This window comes from Hydra vulgaris, chromosome 15 (genome assembly GCF_038396675.1).
Source record: "Hydra vulgaris chromosome 15, alternate assembly HydraT2T_AEP".
Classification (NCBI taxonomy): Eukaryota; Metazoa; Cnidaria; class Hydrozoa; order Anthoathecata; family Hydridae; genus Hydra; species Hydra vulgaris.
The window spans coordinates 46,705,001-46,723,486 of NC_088934.1; the positions used below are offsets into that span (position 1 = coordinate 46,705,001).

The following is an 18,486-nucleotide window of genomic DNA, read 5'->3' on the forward strand; positions in this document are numbered from 1 at the left end:
GTCGAAATACAAAAGCAATTAGAGCTGCCTGTATCGGACCGAACAATCAGACGACGTGCTGTTGAAGCTGGATTGTTTTCTCGACGTACTGCAAAGAAACTGCTGATTTCACTAAAAAACCAGAAGAAAAGACTCCTGTTTGCTACATCTTATATTAACTGGAATGTGCAGAAATGGCGAACTGTCCTGTTTAGTGATGAATCAAAGTTCAACATCATTGGGAGTGATGGAATTTGCCGTGTACATCGTTCGGCCGGAAAACGCCTCAATTTACGTTACTGCTATAAGGCCGTGAGGCATGGTGGAGGCAATATAATGATCTGGGGGTGTTTTTCTGCTAACGGTCTAGGTCAAATACATCAAAACGATGGAATAATGGACCGGTTCATGTACAAAAATATCCTGAAAGATGTTATGTTACCTCTTGCTGAATGAAATATGCCAATAAAATGGATCTTTCAGCAAGACAAAGATCCGAAACACTCTGCAAAAGTAGTCAAGCAGTGGTTTCAAGACAACCACCTATCGGTGATGGCCGCCTCAATCTCCGGATCTCAACCTTATCGAGAACCTGTTGGACATCGTCAACCGCAGAATTAATTGTGAAGGTGTTCGTGATAAGGATCAACTGTTTGAACAAATCCAAAAGGCCTGGGCAGCGATTCCACAACGTTTCATTGATCACCTGATCGAATCTATGCCTCGAAGATGCAAGGCTGTAATCGACAACAAAGGATTGGCCACGAAATATTGATAGCGAAATACAGCTTGGTTCAACATTTTGTCGAGTTGCACTTGATTTGTCCAGAAAGAAATCAACTTTTTTTGATACTTTTGATTAATTTATTAATTTTCGTGTACAAATAATGAACTTTGTGATGAATAAAACTTGAAAAACCTTGTCTCTAAACAGTTACATAGTTATTTCTCTAAATTGAAAAAATGCAGCACTTTTATATAAAGAAACTAAATTAGCATCATTTGGTTGCACTTGTTTTGTCCGATACTATATATATATATATATATATATATATATATATATATATATATAGTATATAAATATATATATATATATATATATATATATATATATATATATATATATAGATGTATATATATAGATAGAGATATATATATAGATATAGATATATATATAGATATATAGATATATAGATACATATTGTATATTTATATATTTTTATTATATTTTTTCTTTGATAGAGAAAAAGGTAATATTTTGTGCATACAGTTACCTAATATGATTAGAAAATACAAACGTCTAACTAATCGACAATCCTCGGAAGAAAAGTCAATGAAAGCAGCTATTGAATCAGTAATGAAGAAGGAAATGGGGTATAAGAAAGCATCGTTAATGTTTTGTATCCCAACAACGACACTGCGAGACAGAATAAAAAGACTTCAGCAAGGGAGTTTAGAACTAAGTAGTTGTGCAGTAAAAAAACTTGGGAATTTTAAATCAGTTTTTAACCTTGAACAAGAGCAAGAGTTAGCTAAACACCTAATTTTTCTCGAGAGTTGCTTGTTTCCAGTTTCAAAGAAAAATTTGAGAGAATTGGCATTTCAGCTACCTGAAAAGAACAAGCGGCATAGCTTTAACAAAAAAACAGGAATGGCTGGCTACCAGTGGGTAGAAAGCTTTTTAAAACGCAATCCTGTTATTTCTTTATGAGGTACTATTGCATCATGTCACCCTAGTGGTTGGATGCAAGCAGATATATTTTTTAAGTGGTTTAACCATTTTCTGTCCTTTGTAATGCCATCCAAAAAAAGGCCTGTACTGCTAATATTAGATAGTCATGCAACACATACAAAAAATATGGATTTCATAATGAAAGCACATGAAAATTATGTTAATGTTATATGCTTTCCACCACATTGTTCACACCGTCTGCAGCCACTAGATGTCTCCTTTATGGCACCGTTTAATAGCAACTACTAGAATAAAGTTCGTATTTGGCTGCGTACACATTATCCTAGAGTTGTGACCGAATATCAGATTCCAGAACTATTTGGAATAGCTTATATGAAATCTGCAAACATGTTGACAGCTGTAAATTGTTTTAGAAAGACTGGAATAAGTCCACTTAATCCTGAAGTTTTTGATGATTGGATGTTTGAGCCTTCAGAAACAACCAACTGGTCATTTCCTGAGATGGATTCAGCAACACCAGATCTAACGACCAAGACTCAAACACAAATTATTTCACAGCAAGAATTATCCCTGACATCTTGCTCTGAATCAGAAACTTTGACTTCGACATCTATGATTTCTTTCACAATTGCTTCACCTGCAGAAATTGTAAGTATTTCGAATGAGAAAACTCAGCAAACTTGCAAACGATGCCAAAAGGGCAAAACAGCTATACTCACCAGTTCACCATATAAAGCGGAACTGGCAAAAAAGATGGTTATAAAAACTAAAAAAAGAAAAAGCGCTCAAACAGTTGACAAGACCGTAGAAACAAAAAAGGATACACCTGCAGAAATTGTACCACGAAAAGTATACCCCCAGCGATTTTTGTGATTTTTGTTTAATAACATTTTCAAAAACTGTTGCATTTTTTTTTAAATTGCTAAAATTAAAAGCTTTTTTGTTGTTGTTGTTGGTTGTTGAAATACAATGATAAAAAAACACAGGTCGTTTTTATTTTCATATTTCAGTAATCTAAACCTTACTGTTATGACCCCACTTCCCTATATATATATATATATATATATATATATAAATATATATATATATATATATATATATATATATATATATATATATATATATATATATATATATATATATATATATATATATATATATATATATATATATATATATATATATATATATATATATATATATATATATATATATATATATATATATATATATATATATATAATATATATATATATATATATATATATATATATATATATATATATATATATATATATATATATATATATATATATATATATATATATATATATATATATATATATATATATATATATATATATATATAATATATATATATATATATATATATATATATATATATGTATATGTATTTATATATATATATATATATATATATATATATATATATATATATGTATATATATATATATATATATATATATTGTAAACGGTTGTGCCTCTCTATAGGGGCACAACCGTTTTTTTCACTAAGTCTAATTTTTGTGTTATAACATTTTCAAATACCGTTTTATTTTTTTCTTAATTGCAGCAATTTAAAAATGATTTGTTTATCGAAACGCACTGTTAAAAAAACGCATGCCGTTTTTATTTTCATACTCCATTAATCTAAACGTTACGGGGGCTGTTATGCCCCCTTTTCCCCTATATATATATACATATATTTATATATATTGCCACTGTTAATATATGATTTAATAATAGTAGAAATATAATTTATATCCACATCAATAACTAATTAACAAATTTAAAAACAACACATTTGGAAAACATCAAGTTAAAACACTTTTTTTGTAATTCGTATAAGTTGTTCCAAGGGAGTTAAAATATTATGGGGAGTTAATTTGTTTCGCCGACAGGGGTTAATTTATTTCAAGGGGAGTTAATCTATTTCGAAATAGATTAATTCCCCGGGTAATTTTTTACGCAACGGGAGTTAATTTATTATGGGGGTTAATTTATTTCATGACACCGGCACTGCCGGCAATTACCGCTAGCCATATAATATTTCAAAAAATTAAAAATGGAAACTCTTTAAATTTACGTCCGATCGCGATCGGATCAAGTTGAAATATATGGCCAACTTGCCCCGCCATTATTTTGCCAACTTACCCCGACAGCTATTTGGTCACAAACCGATCCCTGAAAAAGGTAAATAATAAAAAATGGATGGTTGGACATACTTCACTGAACCATGCAAGATATAACTTTAATCAAGTTTACGTGCACTTGATGTAATTGCTTTTAAAAATCGAAAAAGTAAAGAAGTTGCAAAAGTTACAAAAATGTGGAAAAAACACATAAATCACAATATCTTATATGCGCATGCGCAAATCCTTACAATACTACATTGAAAGACGAAATGGTGAACTAGGAAGGTTTCCTGAAATTATTGGCACTTTCTGATGAAAGGCTTTGCAGATAAACACAATTCGTCAACTTACCCCTGCTGCCAACTAGCCCCTACATTATCTTTCAGATTCAATTTTTTTTTTTTTTTTTTGTTGAGTTGCTTTAGAAAAAACCATCTTGCCTCATTCGCCATCTTAAAATTCGCTATTTTACTTTATTTTTTACAAAATTCACTACCTCTATTTTTTCCTATTCAAAACCGTTGTCAGACAAAATAGTTTACTTTGACTAAAATCAGACATATTTTTTTAATAATATTTTCCGTAAACAGTTTAACGATTGTGAGCATTTTAGTACATCTTGTTTTTGTTTTTTTTACTATTTGTTTTTTTTATTGTTTGGTTTTGTTTTACTTTATTTTTTATTTAGATTTTATTTTGTTTTACTTTATTTATCTTTTATTTTGTTTCAAGTTATTTACAAATTTTTTTTTAGAAATTATTTTGTGTACAGAGTCAACTCCGTCCTTACAACGCATTAACTATTTACCATTTGCCAATATAAAAATGATTATTATTTTGGATGCTTCGTTGTAACGAAAGTACATCAGGATGAAGCATACAATAACTTTCAAAAATAAACGAGCTGCAGAAGCATTTCATCAAGGAAGGTATTATGAAGCAATTGCTTCGTGGCATGAAATTATCAAGTTAGCTAATACTAGTAATAAAAATGTGAATACTGCTAATTACGCTAGGGTTCTTGGTAATGTAGCCCGTGCTTATGAAATGATAGGGTGTCTATATTTAGCTCAAAAATATTACCAAAACGCTCTAGAAAAAGATTCTAATCATGCTAAATCGAAAAAATATTTAGAAGATATTAAACATGTTTTGGAGAGTATCAATTCAGAGACACTAAGAAATAACGTAGAGCAATTTTTAATGTTAGGAAGTCAGTGTGATAATGAAACAAAAGTTAGCATCTTAAAAGAGATAGAAAAAAATGAATATGGAACTTTAGTTAAAAAATTCGCTCACACAAAATCTGCAGAAGAAGCAAAGAACTTAGTAATAATCTTCAATGATCTAGGGTATTTGTATACCAAGTTAGGAGAGTTAAACAAGGAACTGAAATATTACATTGAAGCTGCAGTTTTTTATCAAAATATGATTGCTATTATAGATGAGAAACTAAATAAGGAGTTAATAACTATTGAAGATAAAAATGATTTTATAAAACAACAGCTAATAAATCCATATCAACAGTTAGCCTATTTACAAAAGCTAATGTTTTCAGCAATTAGCGGAGACCAAGTAAAAATGCCGGATGTGAAAGAGGATGCTAACACTAATAAAAATCTATTATTAGCAATACGAAAGAAAACTGATCAAGAGATGCAAGAAGTAGAATTCTATTACCAAAAGACAAAAACTGATAATAAAGAGCAAAAAAAAAATAAAGAGTTATACATAAATATCGCAAAAGTCCTGTTTGAAGAAATTGCAAGTGAAATGAAAAGTTTTTTAGCAAAATTATATCGTGATAGTGAAAAAGATATAGCAATAGCAACACCATGTAAGTATGCAGTAATAGGACTTGGTTCGATGGCACTGAATCAAATGACGCCTTACTCAGATTTTGAGTTTGCTATCCTAACAGAGAATGATGATTACAAAAGTAGCAATGAAGCCCATATAAGAGATTATTTTAAAAATCTCAGCTATTTGGTAAATTTTAAGTTAATCAATCTACGAGAGACCATTATTCCTACTAGTAAATATAACATAGATTTGAGTTATCTAGTTCGCAAAGGAGTAAGCTTTGATTTAGGAGGCAAGACGCCACTTGGAAGAATAGATAATGACAAACCATATGAACTAATACAAACAGTTAAAGAGATGATGCATTATGTACTTAATGAAGGAGATAAGGTTAGTCATATAGATAAAAACTTACCATATATACTAGAACACGTATGTTATATTCATGGAAATGAAGAGCTTGTGAAAAATAATCAAAAAAAAGTTAAAAAGTTTTTGCATAACAAAAGCATAAATGACCCACAAGGAAGATTAAACTGTGAAATAAGAGCCATAAAATTACTACAAGAAGGCGCAGTAGAAATGGATTATCTTCAAAAACAAAAAATAAATAGCAATCTTAAAAAGACTTTTTTTAAAGGAGATCTAGACATGTACCAACCTAGGTTGTTTGATATTAATGATGAAGGCAGGTTATTTGATGTTAAGCGGGAAATCTATCGATTACCTGATCGCATGATCTATAATTTGGGCCTTTTTTATGGTATTAATGGGGGTAGTGCCTGGAATACAGTAGATAAATTAGAAGAGCGCAAAATAATTACTTCAAAAGCCGCAGCTAATTTAAAGTATGCTATAACTTTTTCTTCTACCCTCAGATTAAAGATCTATTCTCATTATAAAGCTCAGAATGATGATTTGTCAATATTTACTAGACCAGCTAACATTGAAACTGAACAAAAAGAACCAACTAAACAGATATCGCATTTAGCTGAAGCAGATTTAGGAGAACAAGGTGGGTTGTTTCAATATTTTTATACTGCAATACCTTTACATGAAAAATTAAAACATTTCTGTATCGAAAATAAAAGCATCGATGATACAATTAAGCAAACATTTTTTCAGACCTGCAGTTTTTATGAAGATAATTCTGCTATTAAAGGACTTATCTATCATAGATTATCACAATATAAGGAATCTCAAAGCTATTTAGAAATTGCAATGAAGGATCCAAAAAATTGTAACAATATGGAATTAATACAGGTTTTAGTAAAAATATATTTTTTTTTTGGTAAACTCAATCAAGCTATTAAACTATTGCATCATTGTTTGGAGAGAGAGAAAGCCATACATGGTAATGAACCTAATCTAAATGTTGCTTTACTTTTATATTTTTTAGCTTTATTTTATCGAGGAAAAGATAGTGAAAAAGCAACTCAGTATTCAAGGGAAAGCTTAAAAATATTTAATCTCCTTAATGAAAATAATATTGATTTTGCTTCTGCTTGGTCAAATCTAGCAATAAATTACACTTTAGAAGGAAAAAATGATGAGGCAGACGAGTGTTTCAAAATTATTCAAGATATGATAAAAGACTTAAATGGTGAAAAAGAGTATTCAATTATTGATTATAGTCTTAATGTACTTTATATAAATAAAGCACAATATGATCAAGCAATTAAGTACATTAATGAAAATTTAGATAAGTTAAAATACATATATAAGGAAGAACCTAATAATGATGTTGCCACGATGTTATTTCATTTAGGTATAGCTCATGCAGGTAAAGGGCAATACTATGAATCAATTAAGTATTACAATATGTCTCTACATATGGTAAAATACATCTATGGTGAAGAAAACAGCCCTCAAGTTGCTTATTGTTATTGCAAATTAGCAGAAGCCCAAACAAATATAGGACAAACTGATATAGCGTTTGAAAATTATAAAAAAGGCATAGATATGTTAAAACAAATACACAAGGAACCTCATCTAAATGTTGCTATTCAATTAACCAGTTTAGGAAATTTATATAATTCCAAAGAACGACATGGCGAAGCAAAAAAGTGTTTCAATGATAGCCTAATAATAAAAGATTTCTGTGGACAAATTATTCACCCATGTTTTGTTTATAGTTTTATTGGTTTGGGGAATGTTTGTTTATCTGAAGGAAAATATGACCAGGCAAAGAAATATTTTGAAAAAAGCCTAAATACGAGCAAAATTATTTATAAAAAAGAACCCCATCCTGATGTTGCTAATTCGTTAAACTGCCTAGCTTTATATTTCTATAAAACAAAACAATATGACAAAGCAATTTCAAATTTTCATAAAAGCCTACATATCATGAAATCCTGCCAACTTAAATTTCATCCAATTTCTGCTGCTTCTTTAAATGCTTTAGGGAATGTGTATGAAGAAAAAAAACAATATGATAGGGCAATTATGTACAATTGTCAAGCTTCTCAAGTAATATTACACTTTAAAGACCATCCTTATGCAAGTTGTATATTAAATAGTTTACTTAGAAGCGCCTTCTTGGCTACAATAAATACTTCAAACGGGCAGGAGGCTCTAAATAAAATTGTTTCTTTTGCTTCACAAAAGCTAGGTTTTAAAGGTTCCAAACTACGATTTAGTATTTCAAAAAATGATGATAATAAAAATGAATTACAAATGGCTAAGAGAATTAAAAATTTAGCACTAAATATTCTCTTTAATGTTGAATCAGAAACAAAATTGGATGTATGTAGTAAAATAAAAGGCCATGAAAGTGTTGAATTAGGGTTTGCTGAAGGTGTTGAATTAGGGTTAACTGAAGGTGTTGAATTAGGGTTAACTGAAGGTGTTGAATTAGGGTTAACTGAAGCAGAAAGATTTGTAAATATTCTTCTGGAGTTAACTATTGCTGAAATCCATAAAATGAGAATTGGACAATATTAATAATGATAACATTGATGATATTTATATTATCCCAAAATACTAGCAGTAGGTAAAAACTATAATAAAAAATTGTATTTCTCTCGATTCCTAATAAAAAGGAGGGGAGGGGGGGGGTTGGACATTAGAAGGGGGAAGAGACACGCCCACCCCAAACCCCATCCTTCTTCATTAGATCTGGATAAAAATTCCCACCTACCCTTTTTATTTGCACAACACTTCCCCCCTGCCCTTCTTTTATTCCCACCCAGCCCCCTTGTATTAAGAACTCGAGAGTATATAAATTGTGAGTACTTTTAAATCTTCTTTGATTATTAAAACAATTTTATAATTATATAATAGCGTAATCGAATTGTAAAAGCTTTATATGCTTTTGTTTGGTTTATACATTTTTTGTAAAAGCTTTATATGCTTTTGTTTGGCTTATACATTTTTGTAAAAGCTTTATATGCTTTAGTTTGGTTTATACATTTTTTGTAAAAGCTTTATATGCTTTTGTTTGATTTACATATTTTTTGATAAACTTTTTCATTTTACACTTTTGTGTCATAGTAAATGTTTATTTTACATATTTTTCTATTTTGCGATAATGGATAAGACATTTTTTTTCAGATTTAATAATAGGGTGGAATGAAAACTAAAAAATTTTATTAAAGGTTTCTTATAATGGCCAAAAGTTACCTTGAAAGATTTAGAAAAAAGATTTCAAAAATTGCACTTCTCTACTACAGCATTATAAGGTGAATGCAAAGTTAAAAAAATTTCATAAAAAATAAAAAATCTAGTTGTGTGTGTGTGTTTTTTTAATCTTAACTCACATGAACTGCAAATTAGTGCAATTAAAAATAATATCATCTTATTAAATTTAAAAAATACACATTTCGGACAAATTATTCTACCTAATAAAAAATAACTTTTATAACAAATGCGTATTTTCTCTTCTTTTTTTTATGCATTTTGACAGATACAGGAAATTTTTATTTGTTTTTTTTTTTGGAGGGAAGGGAGGGGAGGGCAGGGGGAGGGGTAAATTCTAAGTTATTTTAGGACTTACAGAGTTTGTTGGGAGGGGTGCATTTTCCTGAATCAGAAAATATTCTATTATACATATGTAAAATAGAAAGAATTCTCTATAATAATTTATTAAATATTTATAATCTAAATAATTGAAAAGATTAAAATATTGCCTTTGAAGAATATTTACTTTTCACAGTGTTTAAAAAGTTCTTTTGTACCTTATTTTGGCTTTTTCTTTTGAGATATAATTTTTGCTTTTATAAAACCTTCTCATGAAGAAAATCCACAGATAACCAGATATGACTCAGTAACAAATTTAACTGCTCTTTTCAGAGATGTGCGTAACCAGGGAATGTCAATCAATTCAACAGTTTGTTTAATGAATTTTTCCGGGAAAACCATTGGAAGTATGCGTTATTGTTAGGGCTCTGTAATTTATTATGATCTATTATTTTTTTAAGATCAGTAGTTAGATACCGTGAGTAAAAAATAAACTCCCAGAGATGTTTAGAACCATTGAAGTATAAAAGTCATAAGTTGGTTTTAAAACAAACTGTAGCAATAAACTCTACCGGAATTTGAAGGTTGTTTTTAGAATTTTCACTTGCTACATACAACTGATGTACTCGAATTCGTAATATAATTAATCTGGATTTCAAGAGGTTTTTAAAGATAAACCAAATAAGCAGTATGGAATACATACAGTAATACTCATTTCTATCAAAGACTACTAACTTGTACTAAATCCATTATATATTCTAATACCCAGATAGATTGGCGATTGCCAGATGATATTGGACCAACGTTGAAATTCGGTGTTATCCCAATGCCGGTTTGATCATTGTTTAGGCATTACTCAAACGTTGTATATAATATTGGTCCAATACCTTATGAAACATTGGGCCAGTATTGTATACAATGTTTGACTAATTTTATAACAAATTAGCTCTATGCTGAATTCAACAACAAATGTTGCATATTTCGTTTAACTTTTTGTGCAACTTTAGATCGTTGTTACAAATAATGATTGATTTCCATCGCTACATTGAAATTTGTAGAGAAAAAAAAACAAAATTGCATGATACAAGTACCAATATAGCAAGCTTACATTGGCTCAATGTTGAGCCAATACATGGAATACATTGGCCCAACGTTAAAAATTGGTGTGGGCCTAATTCAGATTTCATTATTGGGTAGGCATTAGTCCAAAGTTATATTCAACATTGGCCCAATATTGTATGAAACATTGGTATACAACGTTTATACCAATGTCATTACAAATTAGCTCTATACTGAACTCAACAATAAATGTTGTCTATTGGCCCAACAAATGAATGAGTTGCATCGCTACATTTAAATTTATTGAGAAATAAAAACATTATACAAGAATAAGATTTTATTTATTTAATTAACATAATTTCTTTGTTAAATATACATATTGCAAACTCCAAACATAAACCAAAAACTAGCTAATTGATTTTATAATGAAAAAATTCCCTGTAAAATATATGGAGTAGTTTCGATATTGGCTGAACTTCTTGTTATTGTTTTAATATTTAGCTAATGACCCAGCTAGCACACATACGTTGATAAAACGTTAGAACAATGTTGCGCGTTGCGTTGGCCTAACATCAACCGCCAACGTTGTTTTTATATCATTTTTTTTTTTATATAGCACTTTTCAAAATATAAACACAATATTTTACTATATATAATATCTACTATAAATAAACCTTTTAATTAACCCTCCAAAAAATACACAAAAAGTTTCACTTTGTCTACTACTTTTACTATTACGAATCGCGTAGTGCAATCAACACTAAAGGTTATAACATGCTATTAAAGAGTCTACTAAATAAATCAACTCGTTCTTAGCTACTTTTAGATGTCAATAGTATACTTCATTCTATGCCATTTTAAGCTTTACAAGGTGCCAGAACGATTTCAAGTGTATTTGCCGAAATAATTCATTCTACTGTCATTCATTTCAAAGAACTGTTTGGCAACTTTTTTAATGTTAATTTTCTCTATTTGTTTTTTGTGTATTTGACAAACATGATGTTGTTCATGCTGCCCATGTTTTTTCTCTCCTCATAATACTAAAGCTTCCTTCACATGATGATGTCGGTAGAGGCATCATGTAGTAAAGCCTCATTAATTTGTGTGTTTGTTTATTCGCAATTTTACAGCTGGCATGGCATTGAAAATATCTACAGTTGTTGCCACTCTGGAAACACTCTGTATTTTGATTGATGCAATACCATTGTACAGGTTAATAATTGTTGGTAGCCCCTTTAACTCAGCTATTAGTTCCAAGGTGTTAACATCATTAAAAAAATGGTATTCAAAATAAAAACGGTGAGGATCTTGTTTATTCACCGATAAAATCAAAACTTCTTCTATATTTTATACAGCTGTTAATCCATCCTGTTCAAATCTCTCACTCAAACTGCTATGAAAAACATCAATTGCTTCAAAATAATATTTCCTATGTTTTTGCTCTGATTTGACAGGACCAGTCATTGCACCGCCCAATGTAAGCTTCTCAGTAATTACTCAATCACGTAATATTTTAGGTATTTCCGACTCTTTGTCTCTGCGTAACTTCGCTTTCAGACTCATTGTCTTGCTTGATTCCAGGTATTTTTTTTGCCTTTAAAATGCTATTAAATATCTTATCTGATCTAAGTTCTGCAAATCTCTAAGAGGCATTTTGAATGCAGATTACTTCGACATCACCTGTCAGATTAATTTCTTGTAATTGCTTCGATAGATTCTCTAGAATAGCAGAAAATTCAAAAGTGTTTTGCAGTTTAAAAAGTGTTTTTACTGATAAAAGCTGAAATAATAAACCTTTAATTTGTGCTCTTTTTTCTGCAGCAACAGTCTTGTCACTCTGAAAACTGCTATGTATTGTACGGAGTTGTGCAATCTTCTCCAACACCACATGTACTACTTTTGTTTGAGTTGTCCATCGAGTCATTCGCATAGACTTCAGTCGCAATATTCTGTATTCATCTAATTCATACTCATGCAATATATCCTTTTAGATTAGTTTGAAAAAGGCAACACGTTTCGGATATGTCAACAATTGCATAAATTGACTGGATAATGCTGAAAGAATCTGACAGTAGTGATGATATTGAATATGTATCCTTAACATCAGCTTGCTGCAATGTGACATCCAATGAAAATATTGTGCTTGCTGTTCAAAAATATTTTTCAATTTTGCTGCCAAGCATTTCATAACTGATGTTTCATCGAAGCAAATTTCGGCAACTTTTGTAAATTCCAAGTTGGTCCTCAAAAAAGTATCTTCAATATATGTCACTAAGACATCTGAAGACCGTTGACGCATTCATATACTGCTAGTTCTTATATTAAACGACATTTGTCCTTCTTAGTAATATCTGAGGATTCATCTGCAAGTACCGAATAGAAATGTTTATCTTTGATTAGTTCAACAATCTGCCTTCGTGCTTCTAAGGTGAGATGTTGTTCTTGCTCTTGCAAAATTAAATGAGATAAAACATACTGGTTTTCAATCATCAACATTTCTAATGTCTTGTCACTTTTACACTTATCCAAATTAAACTAGTAAGTATTGGATTCTTCATCATAATCACCTCTTATAGTTACACACTGTCGAAGCAATGTTTTCAATGTTCCAAAATAAGCTAGCAAGCCTTTTCTTTGAACTGCTTGCTTCTCCATTTACATTTGGTCAATTTAAGCATTAATTGTTGTAAAATTTATATTTTTTTTCTCAATCTTTAGAGCACTTGCAGCCTTATGAACACTGGAGTCCTCGTGATCTTTTAGTGCTGCTTCAAATTTGCTCCATGTTTTAAATCCTTTCCCGACTCCATGCTTGAACACTCCGCCAGAACATGAATCATATTTTGTACAGGTTTGAACTCATCAAACCAAGCCTTAACACAGGTTCTTCCATTTGTGTCACTGTTTTTTTTATCAATTTCACTGAAATCCTCCGCTTTTCTAACAAGATTTTTCGTTAGAATTTTACTATCTTTTGCATCGGATTCCTGTTTTTTTTTGTATTGTCTATTTTTTGTCAACTTTATCCTGATTCTGTTGTTCACTGTAAAGGTTGTCTGGCTCCACCGTTTCAGTTGTTGTTTTTTTCAACAAAGCAGTAATTTTAATCTGATAAGGTAATGCTGCTGCTTTTGATAATTTCTTAGTTTTTTTCTTTTGAAGTCTTTTGGTCTTCGGCATCACTGTTCAGTGGTTAAAACCGTTACATTTAAGTTAAGATTAAGATCTTATTTCTCGTTTAAGAAATAAGTACTAAGAGATATAAATATCATTGAAAATAAAAATACCATCTGAAAAAACTATTGCTATATTTGTTTTATAACTGTTCTATTTACAATGTGTTCCTTTTTTCTCTCTTTTTCTCGAAAATGAAAATACAAACTCAAAAAACTATTGCTTTTTTTGCAAACCATCTACTAAAAAACATTTGGAATATATATAAAGTGGTAAAGCATAATATTAAAAAGTTGTATCATATGTCGATAGCAAGAAGAATAAAATTTAATATAGCATATTTCATTTAATTTCGAATAGATTTTTGGAAACATATTAGTTTTAAACGCAATTGCGATTTACAAAAATTTCTTTAACGTCGGTTTATTTATTCAGAGTTGTTTCTGAGTTGCGCCACTGCTGCTTAAAATATTTTTTAAAGTTTCATTTAAATAAAATTTGAAATGTTGGATAATGAAATGCTTTTAAAGCACAAAAATTTATCTATTTCCTTGAAAGGGAACATTCATGCTTTTTTTTTTTTTTTATTCTTTGAAACAATAATCATATACAATTTTATGATTTTACATTATCTCAGGCTATAATAATTACAATGTTTTACAATATATATTTTACAATTGTTAAAAATATTATTTACATTTTTTACTTTATATTTATTTTATAGTATATATATATATATATATATATATATATATATATATATATATATATATATATATATATATATATATATATATATATATATATATATTTGGTTTTTTTATTTTTTTGTATTTTTTGATTTAATATTTTTTTTGTGTTTTTTAATTTTATATTTTTTTTTGTTTTTTATCCATTGCGCGGATAGATGTCGAGAAGTTGGTAAGGTTTAAAAAAATTTTTATATATTTAAAGATAGTGTTCAATGTTAGTTATGAATGTTTAGTAAGGAAGGAATATATTTATTAAGAAATTTACAGGACCTTTACACAAACACCACTTTACAAATTTCTACATGTAACACTTATATCTTGAAAATATATATCATAAAATAATGCCTGGCAGGGTTTTTCTAATCATGAATAAAAATAATTTTGCTGTAAAAAAAGTTTTGCAGAGAAACGGAGGTTTTTTACTATACATTATTTTTGAATTTTGAGCCAGTCTACCAATTTAGCTCATATGTTTAGTTTTAACTTTCCGTTCTCTACTTGGCAAAATTTATACATTATTTATACAAAAGAGTTTACAGAAAATGTACATAGTGATTCTACGGACATGATAATTGTACCCTGATTACTGCTATTGGGTCAATTTTTATGTTACTAAACATGTGGTGACATCTACTGTTCCATATTGCACTCATGATGGTTTAAGTGAGTGTCAACAGCAGCTGCGAAGTAGGGTTTTTCTCCGATAAATTCGCAGTTTCTATCTAGAAAATTGAATTTATCGGAGAAAAATTTTTTTGGGATGTCAAGGAGTTATATACATGTCTAAAATACTCCCATATTTCAACAGAAGGAGGACGGTAGGCAAAGTAATGAAGGTTGTCGTCAATTTTACCACAAGTTTTGCATTTGTTATTTTTAACGATCTGTTGCCTTGTGCTTTTGGCTAGCAAGGCTGTAGAAGGTAGACTGTTGTGTAAAAAACGAAAGAGGATATTTTGCATCGGTATGCATGCGTGAGAAGTAAAGTTTTTTTTTCAAATTTGGGTCCATGGCATTGTTGTTTTTGTTGAACCGTTCCAGAAAGGTTCTGCTGGCACGTCTTTTTGTTTTTTATTATCCCCCTAAAATCAATAAAAAAATTTTATTGATTTTTGGGGGATGTTAAACAGGGACCCGTTTTCGCCTAAAATTTCGATTGTTGTTTTGTAGTACTGAGACGTTTTGTTGTCCCAGTGTTTTTGAAAATTGTTCTGTTTTGAAAAGATCCAGCTTTGGTTTTGGTTCGTAAATTTTATAAGTGAACTCGCCAACCAATACTTTGAAAAGTAGTAACAATCGTGAATTTTATCCTCCACGCATTCTTTCAGTTGAAAGAGTGTTTTGAGGCGAAGTCCAAGACTTTGCTCCTTCGGAGATAAAATTTTGAGACCCCGCTTTTGACGGGTAAGAAAAGTATCTCTCTCTTGATCGGATTGAAATTGGTCTTTTGCCACAGATTTTCAAAAGTGGCCCTATGCAAACCTTCTATTGCCCAATCAGGAATGTGCAACACGTTTGCCGGAAACCATACTTTTGACATTGCTAGCGTATTTATCAACATAGTCTTTCCCCTAAGTGACAAAGTACGTAGTCCCAGGAACTTGAGTTTTTTCTCTACTTTGTTTAGAGTTACTAGCCAGTTGAAATCTGTAGTATCACTCAGTCTGGTGTAAAAAGTAACGCCCAATATTTTGAAACCGGTGTTGTTGTTCCACTCTATGTTGTCCAATTATGGGTACATTTTAGGATCAAAACCCCCAAGAGCAAGACCCTCGGTTTTTGAGGCATTGATAGCTGAACCACTCGCTTTTTCAAACAGTTTTACTTTTTCAAAAAAATGGCGGACAGATTTTACGTCCCTGGCAAAAAACTTCGAATCGTCTGCGTACTGCTGCAATTTAAGGGGTTTTGGTGTTCCTGGTAGTGGGAAACCCTCTATTCTGCTATCCGCTCTGACCACCAAAGCAAGAGATTCGGCAGCAAAAACTTACAGCAGAAGAGAGAGAGGATCACCTTGTCAGACTCCTCTTTCCGTTGGAAAGAAGACCGATAAAAAACCGCAATTCAGAGCAGATGCCGAAACTTCTGAATACAGAGTGTTAACAAAGGATACAAAATTTTCTACGAGATTGAATTTTTGGAGAACTTGCAATAGAAACGCACAATCGACTGTGTCAAACGCCTTTTCTTGGTCTATAGATAAAATGAAACTAGGTAGATTTTTAAATTCTGCGTAATCTATAAGATCACGGACTAAATGTAAATTTGAGAATATTGTTCTACATGGGATTCCGCAAGTTTAATTTGGTTCTATGATTTTCCCCATTACTTTTGCAAGTCTTAGGGCCAGCGCTTTTGTGATTATTTTGTAATCAGCGCCTATTAAGGATATGGGCCTCCAATTTTTGCATTCAGTAAGATCTCCTTGTTTTGGAATTAGCGAAATTACTGATTTTTTCATAGAATGGCTGGTTTGTTTCTCTACAAAAAGTATTTCAAAAGCAAGTTCTTCAAAATCTTTTTCTAAAATATGCCAAAAAGTTTTATAAAATTCAGCTGGAAGTCCATCATAGCCCGGAGATTTTCCGTTTTCAAATTTTAAAAGGGCTTCTTAGAGTTCCACGACGGTTAGGCGGGTGTTTAAAATTTGGCTTTCATCATCACTTAAACGTTTAGTGATGTGTGACAAGACATAGTTTTGGCTGTCTTTGCATAAATTAGTTTTGGTGTAAATGTTTTTATAATATAAAACCAGGGAGTTTAGTATTTCATTAGGTTCACTCGTCAATGTGCCGTCATTCTTAGAATTTCGGTGATTGACTTGTTCTGCTGCTGAGTTTTTTCCGAATTATACAAAAATTTTGAAGGTTTTTCTCCTTTTTTGATTAGTTTTTGTTTCATGCGAATAAACGCTCCGGGAAACTGGAGCAAGAAAAGAGCATCGCGTTTTTCTTTGATGCTATTTAGATTCGGGTTAGCGTTTTGTCGCTCCCGTTGGATTTCGTTTTCAATCCTTTTGATTTGTTTTTTGTTTTTCCCACTATCCTGTATCAATATGTGTTGTAATTCAGCCCTAACAAAAAGTTTGCAGTCGTCCCACCATTTTAAAATTGACTTATAGGACCGTTTTTTTGTTTGCCAGTCTTGAATTAAGAGCTCAATTTTTTGCCTATGCACCTCTATTTCCAATAGGGAACAATTTAATTTCCAGTATCCTGGTCCTCTCCTAGTTTTACTAAAATTGACAGTTGTTGTTAGGAACTCATGGTCGGAAAAGGGAGGAAAGAATTTTGGTGTATGTTGATTTTTCGGCGATTTTTTTAGGGCAGTAGATTCTATCGAGTCTACATTTTACCTCCTGATTTCGCCATGTGATTTCTCTCTTGTTTGGGAACTTGAAACAAAAAATATCTACTAGGTTATACTTACCTTGGAAGACCTCGAGTTCGTTAATGCCATAGGTGTGATATTTAGCATTGTTTGTGCCTTCTGTGTCGAGAGGCAGTCTTTCAATCATGTTGAAATCTCTGGCTAACAAAACGGGTAGTCCTGTGTCCTGCGAGAAGTCTCAAAGGTTGCCGAAAAGATGGCGCCTTTCTCTCGGCACATTAGGAGCGTAAATATTCAGCACCTGCATTTCGTGTTCATCGATTTTTATCATGGCGTTTAATATTCTCCCGTTATTGTCCCTTTTTAGTTCGTTTAAAGAAACGTTGGATTTAGAGAGAACCACCACCCCACAACAGTTATGACTCGGATCAGAGTTCCAAATAGACTCGCCAGTCCATTCGTCACTCCACTGTTTAACTGTTGAAGGTCCGGATTTTATTTCCTGAAGGAGGATAAAATCGAAGGTGGACTTTTTGAGAAACCCAAAAAAATTGTCGCGTTTGTCTTGGTCGTTTAGACCGTT

The 18,486-nt window shown here is 31.0% G+C and overlaps 2 protein-coding genes across 2 annotated transcripts in view; one reads left to right on the top strand and one right to left on the bottom strand.

Moving 5' to 3' along the window:
* LOC124811549 (uncharacterized) overlaps positions 1-9,107 on the top strand; it is a 31,289-nt gene extending 22,182 nt beyond the window's left edge. Inside the window, exon 2 of the mRNA XM_065820118.1 lies at positions 4,583-9,107. Coding sequence (XP_065676190.1) covers positions 4,699-8,574 — 3,876 coding nt within the window. The 5' untranslated portion in view covers positions 4,583-4,698 and the 3' untranslated portion in view covers positions 8,575-9,107. The remainder of the gene's footprint in view (positions 1-4,582) is intronic.
* The window catches only part of LOC100209038 (zinc metalloproteinase nas-4), a 72,677-nt gene that overhangs the window by 52,623 nt on the left and 1,568 nt on the right, over positions 1-18,486 (bottom strand). The gene's annotated exons all lie outside the window — the stretch shown is intronic.